General features: G+C 63.4%; 5 protein-coding genes across 7 annotated transcripts; 4 read left to right on the top strand and 1 right to left on the bottom strand.

Moving 5' to 3' along the window:
* Positions 1-77: 77 nt before the first annotated feature.
* On the top strand, positions 78-6184 carry UBTD1 (ubiquitin domain containing 1). Its single transcript, XM_080348311.1, has 3 exons — positions 78-262; positions 4156-4383; positions 4613-6184. Exons 1-3 carry the CDS (start codon positions 196-198, stop codon positions 4996-4998), a joined length of 681 nt encoding a protein of 226 aa, XP_080204437.1. The 5' UTR covers positions 78-195; the 3' UTR covers positions 4999-6184.
* On the top strand, positions 5014-9241 carry ANKRD2 (ankyrin repeat domain 2). 3 transcript variants are annotated; one of them, XM_080348310.1, is made up of 10 exons: positions 5014-5134; positions 6589-6803; positions 7157-7270; positions 7357-7518; positions 7701-7808; positions 7966-8064; positions 8279-8377; positions 8499-8597; positions 8860-8958; positions 9045-9241. In XM_080348310.1, the coding sequence occupies exons 2-10, from the start codon at positions 6735-6737 to the stop codon at positions 9147-9149; spliced, it is 954 nt and encodes a 317-aa protein (XP_080204436.1). In that variant the 5' UTR covers positions 5014-5134; positions 6589-6734; the 3' UTR covers positions 9150-9241. The 3 variants fall into 3 exon arrangements, with proteins under 3 accessions (XP_080204436.1, XP_080204435.1, XP_080204434.1); XM_080348309.1 differs by having other exon boundaries at positions 5034-5134; positions 6618-6803; positions 7704-7808; XM_080348308.1 differs by having other exon boundaries at positions 5034-5134; positions 6618-6803.
* Positions 9242-9943: 702 nt separating this feature from the next.
* HOGA1 (4-hydroxy-2-oxoglutarate aldolase 1) lies at positions 9944-13030 on the top strand (the record flags this gene model as incomplete). The annotated part of the gene is made up of 7 exons (XM_080348160.1): positions 9944-10172; positions 11161-11289; positions 11364-11491; positions 11601-11735; positions 11908-12004; positions 12174-12307; positions 12881-13030. 7 exons carry the CDS (start codon positions 9944-9946, stop codon positions 13028-13030), a joined length of 1002 nt encoding a protein of 333 aa, XP_080204286.1.
* A 672-nt stretch (positions 13031-13702) lies between these two features.
* MORN4 (MORN repeat containing 4) lies at positions 13703-16980 on the bottom strand. Its single transcript, XM_080348074.1, has 5 exons — positions 16927-16980; positions 15243-15344; positions 14997-15111; positions 14802-14911; positions 13703-14638 (listed from the first exon to the last, which is right to left on the bottom strand). Exons 2-5 carry the CDS (start codon positions 15307-15309, stop codon positions 14490-14492), a joined length of 441 nt encoding a protein of 146 aa, XP_080204200.1. The 5' UTR covers positions 15310-15344; positions 16927-16980; the 3' UTR covers positions 13703-14489.
* Positions 16981-17528: 548 nt separating this feature from the next.
* PI4K2A (phosphatidylinositol 4-kinase type 2 alpha) lies at positions 17529-24419 on the top strand. Its single transcript, XM_080348053.1, has 9 exons — positions 17529-17927; positions 20156-20356; positions 20616-20747; positions 20832-20985; positions 21487-21548; positions 21960-22059; positions 22314-22447; positions 22735-22794; positions 22916-24419. Exons 1-9 carry the CDS (start codon positions 17532-17534, stop codon positions 23075-23077), a joined length of 1401 nt encoding a protein of 466 aa, XP_080204179.1. The 5' UTR covers positions 17529-17531; the 3' UTR covers positions 23078-24419.
* The last annotated feature ends 17 nt before the right edge of the window (positions 24420-24436 follow it).

The following is a 24436-nucleotide window of genomic DNA, read 5'->3' as shown; positions in this document are numbered from 1 at the left end:
CGGGGCCGATGGCGGGGCCGGTGCGGGCGGTCACATGCGCACCTGGGGGGGCGGGGCGCGGCGCCGGGTGTCTCCGGCGGCGGGGCGGCCCCGGTGTTCAGAGCCGGGCGGCGCGGCTGCACGGTGCCGGGCCCTGCTGTCGGGCGCAGCGCCGGCCCGGCCCCATGCCGAGCGCCGTTGCCGTTGAGTCCCGCCATGGGCGGATGCGTGGGGCGGCAGCGTCGGGAGCGGCCCGCCGCCGGGAACCCCCGCAAGCGAGCAGGTGAGGGGGGCTGAGCCTGCCGGGGCCGTCTCGCGTGGGCACCCACGGGATCGTGGGTACCGGTGGGGGTGGTGGGCATGGAGGAGCGTGGTCACCGGAGGGGCGCAGTCTGTGGGCGCAGGAGTTTGTCCCGTGAACACCCTCGGGTGTTCTGTGCCCCCGAGGGTTCCCGGGCACCGGGGGTTCTGGTCCGGTGCGCGGCGCCGGGAGTCGGCAGGTACCGCCGCTCCCGTCCCGGCGCCCCGGGGGGTTTGCAGGTTCAGCGCCGGGACGCAACGGCGTGTCCTGCCCAGCGCTGCCGGCCCCGGCTCTTCCCGGGGAGGGGAAGTTCCGAGGGGCCTGCAGGACGATGGGTGCCCCCAGTTTGGGCTCGGCAGTGTACCCTGCCATGCCGGGTCCTGCAAACTGCTGGGACCCTGCCTGCATCTTGCCTTTCAAGTGTCGGTGCTACCCGTACATCGGGCTGCTGCCGACGGGGACAGCTACGTCCCCGCTGCCCCGGGGTTTCGTGAGATGCCGGGGACCCGGCCATGGGGCGAGCGGGGAGCGGCTGCCCCGGTCCGGAGAGCAGCGGCCGCGCAGGGGAGGCCGGTGCAGCCCCGCGGCTCGCCCGAGTTACCAGCAGCTGGATACCCCGGTGCTGTGAGGCACTCACTTCCCCGGGATGCTGTTCTGGGGCGTCCCGGAGGCAACGGAGATGGGCACGGCTACCTGCTGGCGGAGGGAACGTGGGCCGGCGGGGTGAATCATGCCTGCCTTCCCCTCACTCACCTCCCCGGCCGGTACAATAGCAGCCGGTAATTACCGTGTTTTTGGCAAAGCGGTGGTAGGCGGCGGGAGAGGAGGAGCAGGAAGTGTGTGCCCGGGGACGGGGCGCCCGGCCCTCGCCCGCAGCTGGGATGCAAGCGGGAGGGAGGGAGGTTTTCCTGTGGGATGGTGCCCGCTGCTCTGGCAACACGTGCAAGATGCTGTGGCAGCTGGGTCCAGCTGTGCCCATTGCCCATGCAGAGCTGTGCAAGGCTACAGGTGTGCCAGCCTGCCTTGAGAATGCCCTGCTGGCTTGGGTCAGGGTGATGGCCCCCCTGGAGCCGGCAGCCCTGCTCCCCTTCGGGCTGCAGCCCCACACCCTGGCACGCTCTGGGCCCCAGGGGCACAGGTGCTTTCTTGCAGGTGTCAGTGAGTTCTGGGGTCTGCAGCTGCTGTTTGCTCAGCTTGATAGGGGTGTGGGGCCATTGCTTCATAACTCGGGGCTGCTGTGGCTGGGGGGGTCAGATCCCAACATATGGATGAGTGGTCCCCTCCTGTGCCAGGCAACAGCTGGCTGCAGGGCCTGTGTCTCCATCACCACTGCTCACTCCTTGCCAGGCCTTCCTGGGATAGGTCACAATCCCCTCCTGGTGCCTCTGTGCCCCTGCCAGCTGCTACCACTTTCTTGCAGTGTGTCCCTCCTGCCAGGGTGCTCAGGGTGGCTCCTGCCCTTGCCTGTGTGGTGCCGCCAGACCATGGGAACTGCTCAGGAGGTGACAGAGGATGAAACAAGGCTGCAGCTGCCCTCATCTGCAGTAGGGGGACACTGCCCCAGCCTGGCAGGTCCCAGCACATGAGGACCTGCTGTCAGTGGGGAGGGGTGCTCTGCCTGCCCACCTCTGCTGATGCAGGGGCTCTGCTAAGCAGCCCACCTGCCTGGCCAACTCCTGCTCTGGCTGGGGCTCATGCGACCCCCTGCAGAGGAGTCCTGCCAAGGCTCCCTGCAGCAGCTGACAGCGTTGTCCCTAGGGTGGCTAGCTTGCTGCAGCAGGAGGAGCAAGGAATGCCAGTGGCACGCAGCATCCCAACTCCACCTGGCCCAGGAGGGGACCAGCCAGAACTGCTGGAAGCAGTGTCATGTTCCATCTGGCTGGCATCTCCTCTGGGGCTGAGCCAGCCTCCAGGACCTGCTGGCTGGGGCTGCCTGGCTCTCCTGGCGCTCCTGCCAAGCAGGGAGCAAACTCCAGGGCAGGGGAGCTTCCGGGGTGCATCCTCCTGCCTGGGGATCCCCACACTGGAGCACCGCAGGGGGGCTGAGCCACAGGCAGGATGCTGCAGGCACAGGGCAGGCGGCAGGCAGGCTGCCGGCCAGATCCTGTTGGCTCGAGTCTGGGCACAGTGAGTGGCCAGACCTGTCCGGCGGTGCTGCTGTGGCAGACAGGGGCGGAGGGTTGCACAAGGGGCCAGGAATAGAGCAGCAGGAGGTGATTAGAGTCTGTGGGTCCTGGCTGGGCGGCAGCAATAAATAGATGAGGCTTAGCCCCTGCCTACCTGGGCAAGGCTGCCAGGCACGCCTGCCTGCATGGGACAGCTGCACTCAGGCCCGGCGGTGCTGCTCCTGCTGCCTTGCCTGGGCCAGCCTCTTCCCTTTGCCATGAGCGAAGCTGAGGGGATAGTTATGGCTGGGAGTCCTGCCACTCATGACAGTCCTTCTGTAAAGGTGCCCTGGCTTGGTGGACGAAGTAGCCTGGAGATGCAGTCCTGGCCGTGTCCTTCAGGCTGGCCATGACCACTGCTCTGCTGCCCTCCCAGGGCAGGTGCTGCCTCTGACCTTGCTCTGTCCTGCGGTGCTACAAATCCCTCCTGCCCAGCACCTTGACTGCTGAATCGGCAGCGCTGGCTGCAGCCAGCTGGCCTAGCTACTCCAGGGATGCTCAGCATCCAGCCCTGGGGTAGCTGAGCTCTTGTGCCCTGTAGGGATGACCAGTTTGGTGCCACGTGTTGTGTCCAGTTCTGGGCCGGGTGCTGTGCTGGCTCCAGTGGTCTTGGATGGGGTGGAACAGGACTGATACAAAAGGTCATGTAGTGCCTTGTGTCACCACACACGTGCCCAGGAAAAGCTGCCTGGGGGATGTGGCTCAGCCCTCAGCTGGCAGTGATGACTGTCTCCAGCAGCTGGGGTGTGTGGCATTGCCTTGCCTGGCAGGTCACTGTGCGGGCACAGGCGTCCTTCCTGCCCGGCTAGGACTCCACGTCCCCTATGTCCCGTCTCCGCAGGAAGGGTGCCGGCTGGCTGCTCCAGGGAGAGGGGAGGCAGGAAGGAGCTGTTGTCACTCATTGTCCCCTGCTCAGCTGGGAGTGACAACAGCTCCTTCCTGCCCCATGCTTCCGGCCCAGCCGTGGGCCGACGGGACAGGGCTGTTCCCACGGGACCACAGCCTGGTGTGGGGCTGGCATGGTGGTGTGGTGCTGGCACAGCGGGTGGTCCAGACCTCTGCTGCTGTGCCCTGGGCTGCTGGTCATCCCTGGGGACGTGGTTGGGGGCTGTTTCATGGACAGCCTGCTCAGCTCAGCCCATCGCCGGGACTGCTGCAGGCTGGCAGCCCTCCACACTGTTGATGCCCTCTGATGCTTTGGATGCCGTGTGCCTGCTGTCTTGCCCAGAGCTGGTTCCTGCCACTCTGGGGTGAGCAAAGAGGATGGAGAAGTCCTGCCCCCCTGCCAGGGCTCCAGCTCAGCCCCTGTAATCCCCTTCCCACTCTGACTCAACGGCTTATTCCCTGGCTAATTCGCCAAGCTATAAATACTACTCTGCCTCAAAGGCCCCCAAGGCCTTGCAGCCACCTCATGGGGCAGGGGCATGGTCCTCATAGCATGGAGACAAGAGACTGTGCCCCTCCTGTGGGGCAAAGAATGTCATTTGGGAGGGCAGCGGCTTTGGGGCTGTTGGGACCTTGGGCAGGGCTAGTTTTAGCTGACTTCCCTCTGGCTGCATTGGGGACTATCCTGTGCTGGGTAGGGTGGTCACTCAGGCACTGTTGTGCATGGTGCAAAGGGATCCCCAGGACCCATGGGGATGGGGAGATGGGGAACTTGGGCTCAAGGAGGAGCCCCATCTCTCAGCTGAGCATCCCCCCACTTCCCAGGCCGCAATGAGCCCCTGAAGAAGGAGCGTCCCAAGTGGAAGAGTGACTACCCCATGACGGACGGGCAGCTGCGCAGCAAGCGGGACGAGTTTTGGGACACAGCACCTGCCTTCGAGGGTCGTAAGGAGATTTGGGATGCCCTGAAGGCAGCTGCCTACGCTGTGGAGGTCAACGACCACAGCCTGGCTCAGGCCATCCTTGATGGAGCTAGCATCACCCTGCCCCACGGTGAGGGATGGCATTGGGCTGTGGGTGGGGTGGGTGCTAAGTACCTCACATCCAAGCACATTAGAGTCCCAGGCTGGAGAGGAGAAGGGTTCCCAGCTGCCACCCATGCAGCTCAGCCCAGCCAAGGTGGGCAAGACAGTCTCTGCCCAGCTGCCTGGGGTGGTCCCATCCCCATTTAGGGGGGTCCATGGAGACGCTCACCCACAGCATCTCATCCTGCCATCCCCAGGGTCTCTGACGGAGTGCTACGATGAGCTGGGCAACCGGTACCAGCTGCCTGTCTACTGCCTGGCACCTCCCATCAACCTGATCCTGGAGCGGAGTGAGGAGGAGGTGGCGGAGCCAGCTGAGCCCCTGCCCAACACTCGACGGGAGTTTGCCCTCAAGGTGCGTCTCTCCACCGGCAAGGACCTGCGGCTGAGCGCCAGCATGAGTGACACCATCGGGCAGCTGAAAAAGCAACTCCAGGCACAGGAGGGCATCAACGTGGCCTGGCAGCGCTGGTTCTTCTCGGGCAAACTGCTCACTGACCGCACGCGGCTGCAGGAGACCAAGATCCAGAAGGATTATGTTGTGCAAGTGATCGTCAACCAGCCCGTGCAACCCAGGAACTGACTCCCTGCACCAGCTGCTGAGAGAGGGCAGGGGGCTGGAGGGCAGAGCGGCACTTCCAGAGATGCCCTGTGCTTGTGTCCCAGCCCTGCCAGAGCGGGGACAGCCGCTGCTTCCCCACAGGCTGCCATCCACTCAGGTGACTCCCCAGGAAGGGCTGCATGGGACTGTGCTGCCATGGTGGGCCCTCCGGGCCGGGAACATGGGCACACACCACATTTGCTGCAGGAAGTTTGAGACCAAATGTCTTTGGGGGTGTCAGTATGCCAGGGACCTGCTGCTGGGCTGTGCTGTTGGGAAGAGGCCATGACCTGCTGGGCTTTGGCTCCCCTGGCCAGGAGGCCCTGGGGTGCTGGGCTGGGTGGAGATGTCTCCCCTCTGTACATAGTCTGTATTTATCAATAAAGCCTCTCCATCCTTCCTCTGACCTGGTGCGGGGGGCGCTGGTTGTCACTTGCAGCAACAGGAGGTTCCTGTCCCCATCCTCTCTTGTCAGGATGAGCACAGGATGGCCGAGGAGAGCCCAGGCACCGCAGCTCTGCTCCCTGGTGCCACTCTGACCCTGTCCTGCCAGTCCCGGTTCTTTGCCTGCCTGGACCCTGCCCCAGTGCTGCCAGCATTGTCCCATCCCAGCTGCTTGCTGGCCTAGGGCTGCCACCTCCCTGTCCCAGTGGTCCCTCTGGAGGTTTCAACCTGTGCCTGTGCAGGGGCCATGCAGGACACCCTGGAAAGGGGAATGGTCCCAGGTCACTTTTGCAGTTGCCATTGCCTGTCCTGGCAAAAATGGCACCTTTCTGCAGATGGAGGCTGTGTCACCCACAGGACAGGACACCCAAGGGTGGCCCTGGGGACTTCCCAGGAGGGTGACAGTGATGTGTCCCTGTCTGTCCTTCCCTCAGGTCCTGTGCTGGGGGACGGTGCCCAGCGCATTAACTGTCCCAGCACAGTCCAGCACCAGCCTCATCTTACAAAGGGGGAGAGCAAAGCCCAGGAGGCTGAACAATGTCCCTGCTGCCAGGAATAGCTGCCAGCTCTGCCCCACGTGAGGCCAGCCCCACTGCCAGGCTGCCTGTGCACAGTGGGGGAGGCTGGACAGCCACCAGGACCCTGGCAGGGCTGCTCAGGATGCTCCACACCTGAGATCATCCTCCAAAGAGGCATGGAGGGGCTGTGGCTCCTACCGTCACATGCTGCCTGAGAGATTGGGGGGGGGGGAGGGGAGAGGGGCACATTACATCCTTTTGTGGTTGGTGACAACCCCCCAGGGAGCCCTAGGAGCTGCTGGTGGGTGCTGCAGCATCTGGTTGCGTGGGAATGGGGTGAGTGGAGCTGCGGGGAATATCCTGACTGCCCAGGGTGGGTGCATTGGCACAGGACCTGTGTGACCCTGGACCCACTCTGCTGAGCCTTTCTGGACTGGCTGCTGTGGGCTATGCACACCCCAGCTCCCCGCACACAGCATAGGGGTCCTGGGCAGCCTGCGGGTGGGCAATGGGTATCTTTAAGAGGGTGTGGGGCTGGGGAGGTGAGCCAGGGCCACCAGAAAGCAGGAGGGTGAGCTCATTGCAAAGCTGCCCCAGTCATGTGGAACAGCCACAGCTGTTGGTGCCCTTGGGCTGCAGGACGGAGGGGCCAGCAGCATAAAGCCCCAGGGCCAGTGGAGCCGCCGGCAGTTCTGGGAGCCAGGTGGTGGTGAGAAGAGGACGCATCCTGCACAGCGCTGTGCACCGCAGGCAGACATGGAGCTGGATGTGCAGCGGGCCAAGGAGCTCATTGAGCAGAAACTGGCAGAGGAGGAGGAGGAGAAGGTGGGTCTGTAGGCAGGGGGACCTGCCTTGTGCCGTGTCCACCCTTAGGGACGCGGGTGTGAGGAATCTGATGCCAACCCTGCCACCCTGGGGGATGCAGCAAGGTGGCCAAGGGCTTTCAAGGGCATCAGGTTCCCAAACAGGGAGCTGTTGCCAAGCAGCGGGCAGGTGCCCAGCTTGCCAAGCAGGACAGGTGGGCAAGCACAAGCCAAAGGACTGCCAGGCATCGTGGAGACCTCTGTGGTGAACTGTGAGCCATGCCCAGAGCCACCTGCACCAGTGGGCTGGGGATGGAGGTGGTGGGGCTGCTCTGTGCCCAGCCAGGACTGTGCAGCCCTTCTGTGCCACTCCAGCGCTTCAAAGAGGATGGTGTGCAGGAGCCACTGGCCGTGGAGCGGATGAGCACACCTGAGCTGGAGGAGGAGAAACACCATGGCCCCAGGAACAGGGGCCTTGAGGCTGTCAAGGTGAGGGGGGTCAGGGCAGGGGGGGCAGTGCTGAGGGGTGGCTGGGTGCAGAGAAGGCAAATGGGGTGTTGCTTGTCCCTCCCCAGGGCCAGGAGCGAGTGCGGAAGAGCTCAGTGGACCTGCGGCGGGAGATCATTGATGTGGGGAGCATTCAACGCCTCATCGAGCTCCGCAAGCAGCGCCGGCAGCGCCGGGAGGAGCGGGCGGCCACTCCTGAGCCCCCCCCACCGCCCGAACCCCTGGAGATTGTACGTTGGGGGGTCCTGGGATGAGGGAGGGGGCCACTAGGACATGGGCACCCACGGACCAGCCCCTGGGTCACCCTGCCAGCTGGGGACCTCCCCAGGGAAGCAGGGCACAGGATCCCCCTGTGTTGTCCCCTCTCCTGTGCCCCTGTGATGCCCCAGCCCTGAGCCTGTCCTGCCACCAGGAGGGTCCAGTAGAGCCAGAGACCTTCCTGCGAGCTGCTGTCCAGGGCAAGATACCCGTCATCGAGAAGTTTCTGGCAGATGGTGGTTCCCCCGACACATGCGATGAGGTAGCTGTCCCCCACAGTCACTGACCATCCCCTGCCTGCACTCTGCCACCATGGCCCCTGTGCCTGCTGGTGGTGGCTGGCCCCCCTGGGATCAGGGTACAGCTGGGCTGGGATGAGGGGATGGATTTGGCTGCCAACGCAGTGCATCATCCCCCAGTTCCACCGTACCGCCCTGCACCGTGCCTCGCTGGAGGGACACACGGACATCCTGCAGAAGCTGCTGGACAGCGGGGCCACTGTTGACTTCAGTGACCGGGTGAGGCTGGATCCTGCCCTCAGCTTCATGCTGGTCTGAGCCTCTGGGCATGGCGCAGCTGAAGCAACAGCGGAGTCCCCACAGCAGGACAGTGCTGTCCCCATTGCCAAGGTGGCCATATGCAGGGCTCAGCCTGGGCACAGGGACCAGCGTGGGTGGGGGACAGACACAGGCTGGGGGTGTCCTGTGCTGTGACATGGCTCTGTGTGCCCAGCTGGACTGCACTGCCGTGCACTGGGCCTGCCGGGGTGGGCACTTGGACGCCGTCAAGCTGCTGCAGGACCGCGGGGCAGACCTCAACCTGAAGGACAAGGTGTGCAGGGCAGATCCCAGGGGCATGGGGCTGTGCCAGGCGAGGCCAGGACTGGCCCTGTGTTGAGTTAGTAGGGATGGGTGCTGATCTCCTGTGGTGTGCACCTCCTTCCCCCCACAAGCTGCTCAGCACACCCCTCCACGTGGCCACCCGGACTGGGCACCTCGACATTGTGGAGCACCTCATCCACTGCGGGGTGGACATCAACTCACCTGACAGGGTGAGTGCCATGGCTATGCAGCCAGCACAGGGGCGTTAAAGCTGATCCTCCCTTCCTTGCCTCACCCCTCTGGGGGCTCCCAGCACGTCTGGGCACACATGTGACCCTGCCCCAGGGTGCGGGCAGTCACAGCCAGGGCTGGGGTGAGCATCACCCCCTTGCTCCCTTGGGAAGATGAGTGTGCAGGGAGCCGGCAGTAGTGCCACAGGCTCCTCTCCTCGGAGCTGGATCACAATCCTCAGCTGAGCTGTGTCTCTCACAGGAAGGTGACACGGCGCTGCACGATGCCACACGACTCAGCCGCTACAAGATCATCAAAATGCTGATCCTGCATGGGGCTGACATGATGGCCAAGAACCAGGTGAATGGGGGGACCAGCACCGGGGCCATTTGCTGCCCCACTGTGTCACACCACCCCAGCCCCAGCCTCTCTGCCTGCTCTTGCAGGCTGGCAAGACCCCAACGGACCTGGTGCAGCAGTGGCAGGTGGACACACGTCAGGCACTGGAGACCAAGGAACTGCCACAGGGACAGACGGAGGTTCCTGCATGACAGCACCAGGCAGTGACCAGGGATTTGGTTCAGCTCCAAGGATCCAGATCCACCCGAGACTTGTCCATGTCAATAAAAGCTAGCAAAGAGCAGCATTTGGCTCTTGGGGGCTGTGGGGCTGGGCAGCCCGTGCCAAGGGCGATGGGGCTGGGGATGCTGTGTTAGCTGGGGAGCTGGGTTATCCAGCAGCACAGGTGTGCCCTGCCTCCTAGCACAGGGACTTGGGTGTCAGTGACACCATGGAGAAGGGAAACAAGTGGTTCGAGGGCAGGACTCCTTGCTGTGTGATGCCCTGGTTTATTACAGTGCTTCAAAGTCCCACCATGGTTCCCTGCTGGAGCCATCCCTGAGTGGAAATGGCAGCCCCTTTGCAGGCTGGGTCACTTCTGCTGAGCATGGTGCTCATTGCTCCCTACCCAGAAATGCTCCCGCTCGCCTGTTTACAGGAGACCCTACACTGACACCCAGAGCAGGTGAACCCTGCTTACAGCCCTGGGACCCCCTGAAATGCCTGATCCCTCCCTGGCCCTGCAGCCTGGCCCTGTGGGTGGCAGAAAGATGGCTGCCAGGGCTGGTGCACAGAAGGAAAAGCACAGCTGGGGCAGCCAGGACTCACTTGGAGGGGTGCTAATCTCCTGTGTCTGGCTCCTGGAGCTGGGAGAACACTCTGAGCTCACCCAGTACCACCCCCGTGTCATCTGCCCAGCCTGGTCGTGGGTCCCTCACGTGCCCCGTCAAACATTAACAGCCCCTCGGCAGGGCAGGAGGCACAGCTGGTGTGGCACCCACCTACCATGGTGCTCGGCGTCCGCCTTGCCTCTCCCCTCCAGCCTGCCCTGGCAGCTCTGTGCCAGGCAGTCCCCAGGCAGCACCGGGGGCTCAGCACCCCCTCGGGACATGGACATGCACTCGACCTTCGGGGCATCTTCCCACCTCTCACCACCCCCTTCTCATCCACACGGGAGGTGGACTATGCCCGGCTGGAGGGGAACCTGCACCGCTATGCCAGCATCCCCTTCCGAGGTAAGTGCTGCCTGTTACTCCCTTCCATGCAGGCTTCTGCCAGACCCCTGCCCACCACAGGGGCTGTGCAGCAGCAGCAGGCAGCCTGCCAGCTTCCCAAGGGTGCTCAGCCTCCAGTCAGACTTTGCTCTGGGGCTGGCAGGCCCTTGGGTGACCCACCTGGGGCCTTTCGCACAGCAAGTGCCCAGGCACGCATGCGTGTCCTTGCACATCCCCACCACAGTCCAGTGCATGCTTGCATGCACACTCTACTTGTGTGCAGGCTTGCACACGTCCTCCACACGTAGCTGCAGGCTTGCACCTATTGTCTGCACGCCCACACACACTCACAGATGCAGCCCCACAGGATGCGGACCTGTTGGTTGTCCAGGATGGAGGGATGGGAGGAGAGGCGCTGCAGGAAGAGGCTGGGGGTGGCAGGGATGTGCCCCAGGCCTCCTCTCTTCTGACCAGGCTGTGAGGTTAGGGCTTGCCTGGCTGCAGGAACAGGGACAGGAGACGGAGGGCACACTGTGGGCTGCAGAGCCCTGACTGGGTGCTCGGTGGCAAGGAAGGGAGTGAGGATAATGGGGACACCCAGCCCTCCTCGTACCCTGGAGCTCAGCAGCACCAGGCTGGAGCAGGCCTGCCTTGTGCCCGTGGTGCTGGCAGTGTCCCAAGGAAGGGCTGTCTGTGCCCCAGACAAGGACAGGGTGGCACTGTCTGGCTGCAGGCACCAATAAATCCCTCACTAGTGGTGCCGTGTGGAGTGGTTTCTGAGGGATGGAGAGATCTGGAGGGCACTTACCCACATGTGCCCCTTGTGGGGAGGCCAGGGCATTGTGGGGCACCTGCAAGAGCCACCTGCCCCAAGGGAGCTGCTGGATGCAGACATCAGGCTGCTCCTTGTGCCCACTCAAGAGTGGGGTGCTGAGAAGGCAGGAACAGCCACCCCATCTGCACCCTGCTCCTGTGCCCAGGCACTGCTCTTCTCATGCTTGTGTTTCAGGGCTGGTGGTGCTGGGCTCCAACGGGGAGTACCCCTACCTGGCACCCCACGAGCGGCTGGAGGTGGTGAGCTGCGTGCGCCGGGCTCTACCCAGGGACCGTCTGCTGCTGGCCGGCTCTGGCTGCGAATGTGAGTGCCTGCGCGGGCAGGACGGGGGACATGTTGCCCCCCGGTCATCCCTCACCCCTCTGCCTTCTCCGCAGCCACCCAGGCCACTATTGAGCTGACGAGCAGCATGGCAGAGGCAGGGGCCAACGCGGCACTGGTTGTGACACCCTGCTACTACCGGGGGGCCATGACCAGCGCTGCACTGGTCCAGCACTACACGGAGGTGAGCTGTACCTGCTGTCCACTGGCAGCCCTGGCTGGGGCAGTGGGATGGGGAGTCCTGCACATCTCCAACCCATGCCAGCTGCTGAGCTCTGCCTGGCTGCCTGCAGGTTGCTGATGCATCCCCCATCCCTGTGGTGCTCTACAGCGTCCCTGCCAACACTGGCCTTGACCTACCCCTGGAGGCTGTCCTCACTTTGGCTCAGCACCCCAATATCCTTGGGATCAAGGACAGCAGTGGGGATGTGAGTGGGGCAGGGCTTTTCCTGGGGCTGGCTGCCACCAAACCTGGCCCCAGGCTGGGAATGGGAAGCTGGGACATGCAGCCCTTCCCTGGACCCTGGGGACGCCAGCAGGAGCCATGTGGCAGGGGAATAGGGTGATGTCTGCCCCAGGTCACAGTAGGTCTCTTCCCAGATCACCCGCATGGGGCTGATGGTCCACAAGACAAGGCAGGAGGATTTCCAGGTGCTGGCGGGATCAGCTGGCTTCCTGATGGCGAGCTATGCCCTGGGTAGGTGCTGCTGCCCCTGCTCAGTCAGGGGCATGGGATGCTGCCCTGGGGGCACTGGTGGGGACTGGCAGCTGGGCAGGGGCAGGAAGGTAAGGGGCAGTGATGCCCGGGAGGTGCTGTCTGGGCACAGTATGCCGAGCTGGATGCCAATGTAACCTGGTGCCCCCAGGTGCTTCTGGAGGGGTCTGTGCTCTCGCCAATGTCCTGGGGGCCCCACTGTGCCAGCTGGACCACCTGTGCCGTGAGGGCCAATGGCAGGAGGCCCGTGACCTGCAGCACCGGCTCATCGAGCCCAACACGGCGGTGAGCAGGCAGCATCCCCCAGGATGCTGAGGGGTAGAGTTGCTGTGTGATTGCAGAGCTGGGGGTGGCAAAGGATTGAGGTCACTGGGGCTGGGGAGGGTGGAGCGGTGGTCTAGGGGACAGGATGGCACAGCATGCAGCCAGCCAGGCAAGCTGGGCTGGAGGTGGCAGAATGGGAAATGCCAGCACTGCTGTGCCAGGAACAGCATGTCTGCTGGCAGCAGGCACCTGCCTGACGTCCCATGGGATCCTTACCAGTTATTTATAGGGAGTGATGGGGGAAATGCTGCTCCTCCCTGGGCCCCCAGCCACACTGTGGCATGGCCTGTCCCTGCTGCAAAGAGCCCGCCATGCCACAGGGATGCTCCCCTGCAGCGCCATGGTCTGTGCCCCCATGGTGGGCACTTCATGGGGTAGGGGATGCAGCCACCCTGCACCTTGCCCAGCCTGGCAGCCCCATGTCAGGGAGGACAGGAGTGATGACAAGCATGGAGCAGAGATGGCATGGAGCAGGGTCCCATGGGAGCCGGCAAACCCCCATATCCTCCCTCTGTCCCTCCCTCCCTCCCGCAGGTTACCCGCCGGTTTGGGATCCCAGGACTGAAGAAGGCCATGGAATGGTTCGGCTACTACGGGGGTCCCTGCCGTGCACCCCTGGCCCCGCTGTCCCCCCCCCAGGTTGAGGAGCTGAGGGGCACCTTCAGCACCAACGGCTGGTTGTGAGGAGTCTCCCCGCTTCCCACAATGGGAAGGCACAGGAACCAGGGACCCTGGGAGCTGGGGACGTGGCTGGGACACTGGAATGTGGCCAGGAGAAAGCCACCCATCTCACTCCTTCCTGCTGGACAGGGCTGCCCTGGGCAGAGTGAGTGGGGGGGACACCCAGTACACCCTGACCACCCTTGCACCACCACCAGCACCCAGGGTCCCACTATGACCACCTAGGAAGGGATGGATCCCTGTGCTGTGAGCTGGGAATAAACCTGCTGCCTCCCTTCTGCATCTGCAGCCCTGCCCATGCTTAAGCAGCCCCCACCCGGTCCTGGCTCCCCGCAAAAAGGACACATCCCAGACATTTGGCAACGTGGTTTACTGAGCTGAGGCCGGTGCAGGCAGCAGCACAAGGCAGGGTCACGGCAAGGCACGGACTGGTCCAGGCAGAGACTGGCAGGGCATGGCCCCAGTGGCCCAGCACTGGCCTGCGGGGGCTGCTGGAACCCCTCACACCACGGCCAGCCAGACCGCACTGCGGGGGGAAGGTGAGCACACAGGGGGGAACTGTGTGCCTCCTGCCCACCCTCCCTGCCCCTTGGCCATGCCCCTGTCCCTGCCTGCCCTCCCCGGGCCCCCTGCTCCAGCCCTGGCACCCCACACAGCCCTGCTTGTGCCCCTCATCCTGTACTCCAGCTGACCCTGCTCCTTGGTCACCATTGCTCCTGCCCTCCCCCAGCATGCAGCAGACACAGGCCAGGCTGGGTGACTCCCAGTTCCCCTTGGTGGGGATGCTGCTGCTGCAGATGTCCTCAGGGCAGCGGACAGACTGGACTAGCACAGGGATGAGGGGGACACAGCCCATCGGCTGGCCTTGAGACCAGGCTGGGTCCTTTGAGGGCACCATGTCACCCTTCCCAGGGCATGTGGGGGGATAGTCAGTCACCCAGAGCTGAGGGTGCAGGCCAAAGGGTGCCCAGGGTGCCCACCCTGCCTTGGGACCAGGATAGCAAAGCAGGTCAGCAGCTGCCCCTCTGCAGGCTCATGGTCCAGCTGGCAGCCCATGTCCAAGGCACCCTGGCAGTGGGGTCAGGGCCCAGCCCCAGCCCCTACACCCCTGCTCCATGCCCAGGTGTAGGCTGGCAGCCCTGGTGGTCTGCAGCCTTCCTGAGGGGCAGAGGGGCCAAGCCCCAGCTGCTCCAGTTGGTGTCAGGGCTACAGCCAGAGAGGGAAGGCACCATGGCTGCCCCGGGGCACTTGGCTGGAGAGCAGGGGGCACTGTCCTCTCCACTGGCAGGGGTTCAGCAGGGAGGCTTGGTGCAGACCCCTGGCCCCACCAAGGCTGGGTGACCAGTGAGCACAGTGCACAGGTGCACCCAACCCTAAAACATCCCTGCTCCAGGGACAGCGGAACCAGCCAGTGCCTGGTAGGGGAGTCCCCACCATGGCAGGAGGGCGTCACAGGGCACCGTCATGCTGTCAGGTTGTGGGCAGATTTGGAGGCACCCTGGGCCCTCTGGATGATGGCTGGGCACTTCTCCCGCCTCAGCAGCTTGTTGTTCTCGAAGAAGCCCTCGTTGCGGGGCACCCCATGGGAACCGTCAGGGAAGGTCAGGAGACCTGGACAGGGGAGGGAAGGGCTGGGACCGAAGGGGCAGGGAGCAGCACCCACTGGGGCCAGGGCTGGGACGGGGAAGGCAGAGCAGGAGATGCTGGATGGGGCCATGCTGAGCTGGGGCCGCACGGACCTGCGGCTGCCCACACCATGCTGCCAGGCACTCACCAAAGCCGTACACGCGCCCGCCTTTGAACTCGCCCTCAAAGGTCATATTGTCGAAGCGGGTAAAAACACCGACGCCGTTGAACTTCCCCTGCACAAACTCCCCCTCGTACCTGAGGGGGAGGAGTTCCTGAGGCAGAAGCTCCCTGCAGAAAGGGGGGATGCGTAGGGGGGTGCACACAGGGGTGCCACACTCACCTGGAGCCATCAGAGAAGGTGAGCACACCACAGCCATGGAAGAGTCCGTTCTCGAAGTGCCCCATGTAAGCGGTGCCATCAGCAAACGTCAGCTGCCCCACACCATGCCTGCGACCTAGGCAAGGGCAGAAATGGGCAGTGCTGGACAGAGGAAGGAGGATCTGCCCCAGCGTGGTGCCAGGCAGGTATGTGGGGGCTGTGCAGCCCCTGGCATAGGCAGCACTGTCCCCTCCTGCCCCATCTCACCTTCCTTCCACTCGCCGCGGTACTCCTCCCCATTGGAGTAGGTGAAGGAGCCTTTGGTGAGGGTCATGGTGACAGCCTCCGGCAGCGCAGTGCAAGAGCTGGCTGGGAAAGAGGTGGAGGGTGGCTGCTGGGCAGCGGGACCAGCCCAGCTCATCCAGAGTCCCCACGTCCACTCAGCTCGTGCAGAGGCACGTGTGTGCCCTGCGGATGGCTCTGCTGGAGCAAGCTGCAGACAAGGAGGTGACCCCAGGAGCATGGCCACCCGGCCCTTCCTCTGAAACTCCAGCCACCGGGTTCAGGTTGCTGCCCGCCCCACTGCAGGGCTCAGAGCGATGTGAGCCCACGGGGGTCACAGCCCCATGAAATGTGAGCAAGTGACTGGAAGAGGAGCATGGCAGGAGCTGGTTGCCTCCAGCACTGCTCCCTGGCAGGACCTGAGCGGTCCTGCATAACTCAGCTCTACTGGGGCAACCCCAGGAGGAAATGGGCATTTTGGAGGAAACAGGCATTTTTGGGCTTGCTGGACTGTGCTCAGCGCCAGCTCTTCAAGGGAGGGAGCAGAGAGCTTGTGGGGTTTCCAGCTCCAGCAACAGGGATGGGCAGACCTGGCTCACCCCCCAGAGATGGAGTGACAGCAAAGAGAGAACCCTGGGGCTCCAGCACCATGGTCGGCTGTGAGGGTCTGCAAACCTGCCTGCTGACAGGAAGCAGCCCCTGGAGCCGTGGACACCCCCACAGCCACTGCCATGTGACGCAGCTCTCCCCAGCACACAGGGAAGGCACCAGCACGGAGACAGCTCTGCAGGTGGGCTGGGCACTGCCTCTCCAGCAGCCCCCAGCGTGGCTCAGGCAGTGCCTGTGAGATGGGAAGGGGCTCCCAGCTTTCAAAGGGGGTATCCCTGCTCACACTGGGCTGTGCATCCCTGGAGGGATGGCTGTGGAGCCACGCTAACCAGCCAGACATGGCACCCAGGAGCACCACAGGGAACTTGCAAGGGCTTTGTGTCCAGAGGAGAAATGGCCCCCAGCAATGCTGAGCAGCGACTGAACACTGCTCTCTGCTGATGGCAGAGACCAGGAGCTCAGCACCGGCTCCTCAGCCTGCAGCCTGCCCGGCCCCTCTGGGGACACCTCCAGCAGTGTCAAGAGGAGGAGAGGGTGCTGCTGGGGACCGTTAGCACCTGCTGCAGAGGAAGGCTCGCTCCATCAGCATGGCCTGTGCCCGAACCTGCAGCTTCATCCTGTGAGCAACCCAGCCTGCCCAGCAGCTGGATGTTCCCTCGCTGGCACACACCCACACCACAGCACCCACGGCAAGCACGGGCGATGCATGCAGCACAGCCTGAGCCCTGCACACCGCCGCTCTGAGCCCACGACCTGCCCAAGCCACCACCACCCACGGGGGACACATGCACACCTCACCTGGGCAGCGTGCCCAGAGGCGGTGATTGCACGTCTGATGCATGCACACCCCGCTGTATCGATACCCCGCTGTGTTCATGCACCCACGGCTGATTCATCCATGCCCCGCTGCGTCCATGCACCCACGGGCGATGCACGCACGCCCCACCGGGTGCACGCACCCAGGAGCGGTGCACGCACGCCCCACCGGGGCACCTGTGGCCCGGTGCCTGCCCGGGGGCGGTGCGGGCAGGCGGCGCAGGGACCCGCGGCCCGCGCTCACCTGGCTCCGCGCTCGCCGCCCGCACCGCTCCCCACCGGGGTCCCAGCGAGGGGCGGTGGCACCGCCACCTCCCCTGCCAGCCCCACGCCCCACCGGGCGGTGCCATGTCGCCAGCGTCCATCCCCGCCCGCCGTTGGCTGTCTCCACGGCAACCGTTAGCAACGCGGCCGCTCATTGGGCAGCTTCGCAGCACGCCCTCGCTAGCCTCCATCTTTGTGTGGGGCAAGGCGTTCTCCTTCTCGGGCGTGTAGGCAGCGGGGCAGCGCCTCCGCCCTGCCGCCATATTAGCAAAGGGCAGCAGGGGGCGCTGCCGTCCCCCTCCCCCCCATTCCCCAGCCATCTTTGTGTGGGGCACCGGCGACACCTCCCAGGGCAGGGGCCAGCGGGACCCCCGCGGACCCATGGAGAAGCGGTGCGGCGCGTGGGGATCTCCAGGGCCGCCTCATCCGACACCGCAGCCGCCGCCGCCCCCGCGGCGGGCGCCGTCCCCATGGCAACGCCCGGTCTGGGCGTGGCGGGGGCTGAGCAGCCGGCGGGGCGTGGCGGCGCGGTGACGCGGGCGGAAGTGTCGGGTGCGGGCGGCGCGGCGGGGCCGGGCGGGCGCGATGGACGAGACGAGCCCGCTGGTGTCGCCGGAGCGGGCGCAGGCCCCCGACTATGGGCTGCCGGGGGGCGCCGTGCGCGCCCTCCCGCCCGCCGCGCCCCCGCCGCCGCCCTCCCCTCCCGGCTCCCCCGGCGGCCGCGACCGCGAGCGGCAGCCGCTGCTGGAACGCGGGGCGCGGGGCCCGGCGGCGGCGCAGGCCCAGGCACAGGCTCAGGCGGCGGCTCAGGCCCAGGCCCAAGCGGCGGCGGCGGCGCAGCGGGAGCGGAACGACTTCCCCGAGGACCCTGAGTTCGCCGAGGTGGTGCGGCGGGCCGAGCTGGCCAGCGAGCGCGGCATCTTCCCCGAGCGCATCTCGCAGGGCTCCAGCGGCAGCTACTTCGTCAAGGACCCGCAGGGGGTGAGCCGGCCCCGAGCCCGTGTGCCTGCCCCGGGGAGGCCCCCGAGGCCTGCGGGTTGAGCGGTGCTGGCCAGGAGGAGGGTGCTCCTGGGGGAACGGGTGATGCTGGCCCGGGGTTGACCGGCGTTGGGGGGCAGGTAGGAGTGGCAGGAGCCACCCAGGACTTCCCGGGGAGATGTGCAGTGGGACCAGTAGCACGAGCTGGGGGCAGCTGTGTCCGAGTGCTGCTTCAGCCTCCGGCCTGGCTCTTGTGCCCAAAGAGGAGGGGTTGCCCTTTGCCACAGGCCTGTGCATCAGCATCTCCCAACCACAGTGACTCCAGCCCTAGGGCCGTGTCTCTGACATCTGAGCTGGCTTTTGGCCTGTGAGATGTCTTATCTGTGGCTGTGTGGTTGGTATAATCAAGGGAAAGTCCTTGACATACAGTTGGTCCACTGTAGATCTGGTCAGCTGTGTGGCTGCCATGTCCACGCCACTGTGTGTGCAGCACAGGATGGCTTGTCTTCTGACCTGCAGCACCCAGCCTAATTACTTGAGCTGTTGCTCATGACTCTCGCTGCGTGTGTGCTGGGAAGCAGGACTGGGCTCGCTGGTCTCTGATGTGCCCTAGTTTGCCTGCCCTGGGTGGAGTCTGGCTCCTGGGAGCTGTGGCAGTCAGGTCCCAGCGGAGCTGGTGGGCTCTGGGGCAATACTCACTTCCTCCTGTTGCCCAATGTGAGACGTGGTGTCATTGGGGTGGGTGACTGGATGAGCTGCCTGGGGGTGGCAGGGCAGAGGCAGCCTGGCTGTAGGAGACCCAAACTTGGTGAGGGCCAGTGGAGAATGTGTACAAGGAGCCAAAGTGCATGTCCTGCTGGCCATGTCACTTGGCAGGTTGTCCTGACTGCCTTCTTGTCAGCGAATGTGGTGTCTGTCAGGTTTCTGTGGCTGCTGCCCAGGGTCAGCCAAACCTCCCACACCAGCAGCAGGGAGAGAGTGCAGCGTGCTGCTGTTGTGGGCAGGGGGAGAGGGCATGGGCGAAAAGCTTTTCTGTTGTGTTCTGCTTCTCCCTGGGCTGCTGGGGCCTGAGCTGACTTAGCTGGGATTACCTCAACTGCCAGCTGCACTTCTGGGCTGGCCTGGCTCCCTCTGCCTTGCTGCTGGCACCAGGCAGACCTGTTTTCCTTGTCAGTGCTGCTCCCAACACGGGTTTGTCTGGAAGAGGATACTGTGCTGCCAGGTCTCTGGCCTCCACTTCCACACCATCCCTGCCTGGCTGGGCCTTGCTCTGCTGGACTGGCTTTGTGGAGCACAGGGCTGTGCTGGCAAAGCTCCCAACAAGCCTCTTGCAGGCTCATGCCCGAGGGCATGTTGGCAGTCATGTGCCTTTATGTGGAGTTGATGAGGGGAATGCCTTCTGTCTGCTCAGGGGAAGTGGCTTCTCCATGTGATCTGGGAATGGCTGAAGTGGTCCTCTTCCCTCAAATGCTTCCTTTCCCTCCTCCTGGTGGACAAAGCCTTGCTTCTGCCTGCCCTGGGCTGACTTCTGCCCCCTGGCAGGCTGGGATTGCACTGGGTTTCCTCGCTGAGATGGTGGGACTCATGTTCCACTTCCACATTGTGGCAGGAGTGCGGCTTGCGGAAATGCCACCCACTCAGGCTGGGGCCAGCACCAGCTGTGGGGAGGAGGGCTGGCCGCATGTGCTGCTGAGTTGCCCCAGAGCAGGAGCTGCCAGCTCTGGGCTCCTTGGGGTTCTCCAGCTGCTCTGCTGTTCTTGTCCCATTTCCTCTGGTCACTTTGGAATCAGCTCCATTCAATGGATTTTGGAGCCAGAGCAGGGATTGTTATCCCCCTCCCTCTCCTGCTTGGATGTAATGAGCAGTGGTTAGCAGTAGTTCACCCCAGCCATCCAGAGGTCATTGTGGTGGAACTGGGACATTTACCAGGGCACAATAGCATCACTGGTGTCTTTTGGGACAAAGCAGGTTGTTTCCAGGTGCATGAGCTGGGTATGAAGGCCTTTGGGCAGTACCCTGCTCTCATGGGATGGGGCACTGGGGAAGGGTCCCTCCCTGTACCTCCCTCCCAGGAACTGTGAGGTCTGCCTGGTCCCAGGAGCTGTGTTTTTGCCCTAGTGAGGGGCTGTTCTGGGCCCGTTTCTGAGTGTCCCTACTACAGGCTGGCTCAGTGGGGAGTGTCCCAACTCTGCCAACTGCCTTGAGTCAGCCCTTCTCTCTCCCACTCACAGAAAATCATTGGTGTCTTCAAACCCAAAAATGAGGAACCCTACGGGCAGCTGAACCCCAAGTGGACCAAGTGGCTGCAGAAGTTGTGCTGCCCGTGCTGCTTTGGGAGAGACTGCCTTGTCCTCAACCAGGGCTACCTGTCAGAGGCGGGCGCCAGCCTGGTGGACCAGAAACTGGAACTCAACATTGTTCCCCGCACAAAGGTGAGGGAGCAACTGCTGGGATCTCATCCTGGGGAGGCTTTGATGTGCTTTTGCCCAGCTCTGCTCGCATCTTGTCTTGTGGCACTGCTGACCTTGGAGCTGTTGTGTTGAGAGCTCTGGACTGGGACTGTTCCTGCTGAGGCTGTGGGGATCCTCATGCTGGGCAGAGCTGTGGGAAATGCAGTGTCTTGGTTTTATCAGCCAGTCTTGTGACAGTTGCCAGGTGCCCCTGCTGACATCTGTGTCCCTGTCTCCCCAGGTGGTGTATCTGGCCAGTGAAACCTTTAACTACAGTGCCATCGACAGGGTGAAGTCCCGAGGAAAGAGGCTGGCCCTGGAGAAGGTGCCCAAAGTCGGCCAGCGCTTCAACCGCATTGGTTTGCCACCCAAGGTAGGGCTGCTGGCCTCCGTGCCTGCCTGTTGCCACTTCTCCATCCTCCCCAGCCCCCTGTAAGGCAGCCTTTCCTTGCTTTAGGTGGGCTCCTTCCAGCTCTTCGTGGAAGGCTACAAGGATGCTGACTACTGGCTGCGACGCTTTGAAGCTGAGCCGCTCCCAGAGAACACCAACCGGCAGCTGCTGCTGCAGTTTGAGCGGCTGGTGGTGCTCGACTACATCATCAGGAACACAGGTAGGGTCACCTGCCTGGTGTGGGACACTGACTGCTTGCTTATGTCCTGACAGCTGGAGAGAGTGGGACAGGAGCTTGGCATCTCTTCCCGGCACCCAAAACTGCTCTCAACACCACTTAGTTGCTGCCACATGGTAGCTGCCTCTGGGTAGAATGCAACTCCTGTGGCTGCTCACTGCTGTGGCCATGCTCTGGCTACTGGCCTGTGTCCTGGGAGATGTTGGCTTCTGGATTCCTGCCAGGCTGGCAGTGGTCAGGGTCACACGCTGGGGCTTGCAGGCTGACCGTTTTCTTGTGAGCTGGGACCTCTCCAGTCTCCAGGGCTGGTTGTGTCGGGGTTGGTGGGGTTTCCCATGCTTGCAGCAAGGTCCAGGCCTCTGGGGTAGAGTTTGGACCTCAAACTCATCTGTCTCATTTCTGGGTCTGAGGAGGAGTATCCTTCTGCTGGGTGTAGTGCCGGCAGGCCCTGGCACTGACATGGCTGGTTTTATCTCCCTGCAGATCGGGGCAATGACAACTGGCTCATCAAGTATGACTGTCCCCTGGACAGCGCAGGCGTGCGGGTGAGTGGCTCCATGGGGAGCTCTGCTCCTGCAAGCTGCCTGCCTGGCAGGTGGATGGTGTTTTCCCAGCTGGCTTGGGTTCCAAGTGTGCGAAGGCCTGATCTTGTCTCCTGGGCTTTTCGTTGCCCTCTGCATTGGTGGTTTGTGGCCTCGTGAGACTTTGTGAGGATGCAGCTGGGCTCTGTTGTGGGGAAACTGGTGTTGCTGGACCTGTGCATCCTTGGGGTGAGGCCTGCAGGGAACAGCTTTGTCCTTTTCCCACCTGAAGCAGACAATGTTTTCCTGCAAGCAAGGGGCGAGAGGCTGCAGTACCTCTATGGTAGCCAGGGCAAAGATCCTGGCTGCAGGGAGTTGGAGAGGGACTGTTCCTGTCAGAGGGGCCTCCTTGTGACATGCTCTTTTTCCTTCCAGGACAGCGACTGGGTGGTCGTGAAGGAGCCCATCATCAAGCTGGCTGCTATAGACAACGGTTTGGCCTTTCCCTTGAAACACCCAGACTCCTGGAGAGCATGTGAGTCCCTCAGGCTGTGCCAGAGCACCCTGGTGAGCTGTACAACTTCACACTCTGGCATCCTCCTCAAGGGCTGGAGAGGAGAGGGCTAAGGCTGTCCCTCTGCAAACCTTCTGGGTTCATGGGCAGCTCTGCCTCAGCAGAAGCTGTAGGAATGGACCCTGGGTCCCAGACTCAGGTGGTCTGGGACCCAGGGGCATGTGGCACCATCCTTTGACATCCCCATCTCTGATGTCTCCTGCTTTTTCCCACAGATCCATTCTACTGGGCCTGGCTACCCCAGGCCAAAATCCCCTTTTCACAGGAGATCAAGGACCTGATTCTTCCCAAGATCTCGGACCCCAACTTTGTCAAGGACCTGGAGGAAGATCTGTATGAGCTCTTCAAGGTGAGCTGGGGGAGCAGGTGAGAATGGCTTGGGAGGAAGAAAAGCGAGGTGGTGTTGGGGAGCTTCCAGTCAAGGCTGCAGGGCACAGAAAGGTAGCCAAGCTGATGATGTTTCTGGGCTGGGGCATAGCAGGGTTATCCCTCTGCCAGGAGCTGACGATTCAGTGTGGGGAGAAGCAGGAAACCTGTGGGACAGGAGGCAAGGGGCTTGCTTGGGGAATAGGCATCTCTTGCATGGTGTGGGTCAGTGGGTGGATCCTACTGTGTTCGCTGCTCTGTCTTTTGCAGAAAGACCCTGGCTTTGATCGGGGACAGTTTCACAAGCAGATTGCTGTCATGAGAGGCCAGGTAAGCTGTGCGTAGGGAAGGTGCAGAGCCTCATGCTGCCTGTGTGGCAGGAAGGGTGCTGGGGTGGATGTTCTGTTGCTCCAGCAGGGAAGCTCAGGCATCGCTTTGTTGTGCAAAACAGATCCTGAACCTGACTCAGGCGCTAAAAGATGGGAAGAGCCCCTTGCACCTGGTTCAGATGCCGCCTGTGATTGTGGAAACGGCGCGTTCCCACCAGCGCACCACCAGCGAGTCCTACACGCAGAGCTTCCAGAGCCGGAAGCCTTTCTTCTCATGGTGGTAGCTGTGGGAGCCGCAGGCAGGGCTTGGCTGCCTCGGACTAGCACTGTGAGGGAAGCAAGGCCACTGCCAGCTCCTGTGGCTGGGACTTGACTTTCTGGGTAGAGCGAGCAGGTGTGGCTGAAGGAACCTGCAGCTGAACTGGAGAAGCCAGGCACGTTGGGTATGGTCCCCTCCCCAGCTCTATTGAAGCTCAGTGCCCTGCCTGGGGCAGAGCCCAGGGGGAGGTGTGGGAATCTGCCAGGAGCCTGTGATGTGGCTGGCACCCTGCCCCTGCCTCCCTTCCTTGGCCTGCATGTGGTTCTGAGCACCCCTGCTCGGGGCTGAGATGAGCAGGCTGCCCAGGCCAGAATCCGTCCAGCCCTTTACACCAGCCACTGGCCCTCTTCTTCCCTGCTGTGCCAGCTGCCAGGCTGGGAGGGCCTGTAGCAGGTTATACCCCCTGCCTTTCCCAAAGGGTTTAACGTACTTCTCCACTGTCCCTCCTCTGCCCCAACCCCGTGCACGCTGCTTTCCTCAGGGGGAGTTCCTGCTGCCTGCTGGTGCAGCAGGGACCGCAATGAACGGCTGTTCTCTGGCTGGGGGCTTGAGGAGGGGACATATGAGGGCCAACTCACAAGGCTGGCTTGGGTGCAGTTAGACATTAAGGGGAAAGAGGTGTGGGCTTGTCCTTGTGAAGAGCAGGCAGCTCTGGGAGGGGCCTCAGCCTAGAGCCCCCCAGAGCTGGAGAGGGCCACAGGTTTGTGCAAGCACCCCACCCCCCTCTGCTGCTCCAGTCCATCCCTCCTGCCATGTCTCCATGGCTGCTCTTGCTTGGCTTTTGCCCCTGCTCCCAGCTAGCTCCCTGGCTGCTGTGCAGCCAGCATGGTGCCAGCCCTGCCTGTGCCTCGGGCCCCTCGAGGGGCAGGGGAGGGGCTGGAGAGGCCCTTCTGCTGCATGGGTGGGAGGTGTGACGGGAGCATGGGGGTGCCAGCATGGGCTCCTGGCTGCCCCGGTGCTGACAATCTCGCAGCCCTGGCGGTGGGGGTGAAGGGGTAAGGCAGTGAGCCTCTGTTGCCCCAGAAGTTGCTGAGCTTGTGTTGTCTAAAACAGTTCCAGGACTGCTGCCTGCATCTGCTTGCCTTGAGCTGCAGCTTCTCCTGTTGCTGGGGGAGGCTGGTGTTGGGTCTAGCTGTCCTGTTAGCCCATCTTTGGGGGGCCTGGGGAATGCAGGTGGGTTGGGGCTCTGCTGCAGAGAAGCTCCTTCATCTCCTGTGGTGAGGGGGCTCAGCACTGGCTGTGCAAGCACAGGGGGGGCAGCAGTGAGACCCCAGCTCCCTCGCCAGGCCCAGCTGCAACTTTGACTGACCCAAAATGTATTGTT

The sequence above is a fragment of the Nesoenas mayeri genome, assembly GCF_963082525.1.
Source record: "Nesoenas mayeri genome assembly, chromosome: 7".
NCBI classification, from domain to species: Eukaryota; Metazoa; Chordata; class Aves; order Columbiformes; family Columbidae; genus Nesoenas; species Nesoenas mayeri.
Note: the sequence above shows the minus strand (reverse complement) of the source record. Positions and strands in the feature narration are given on the sequence as shown.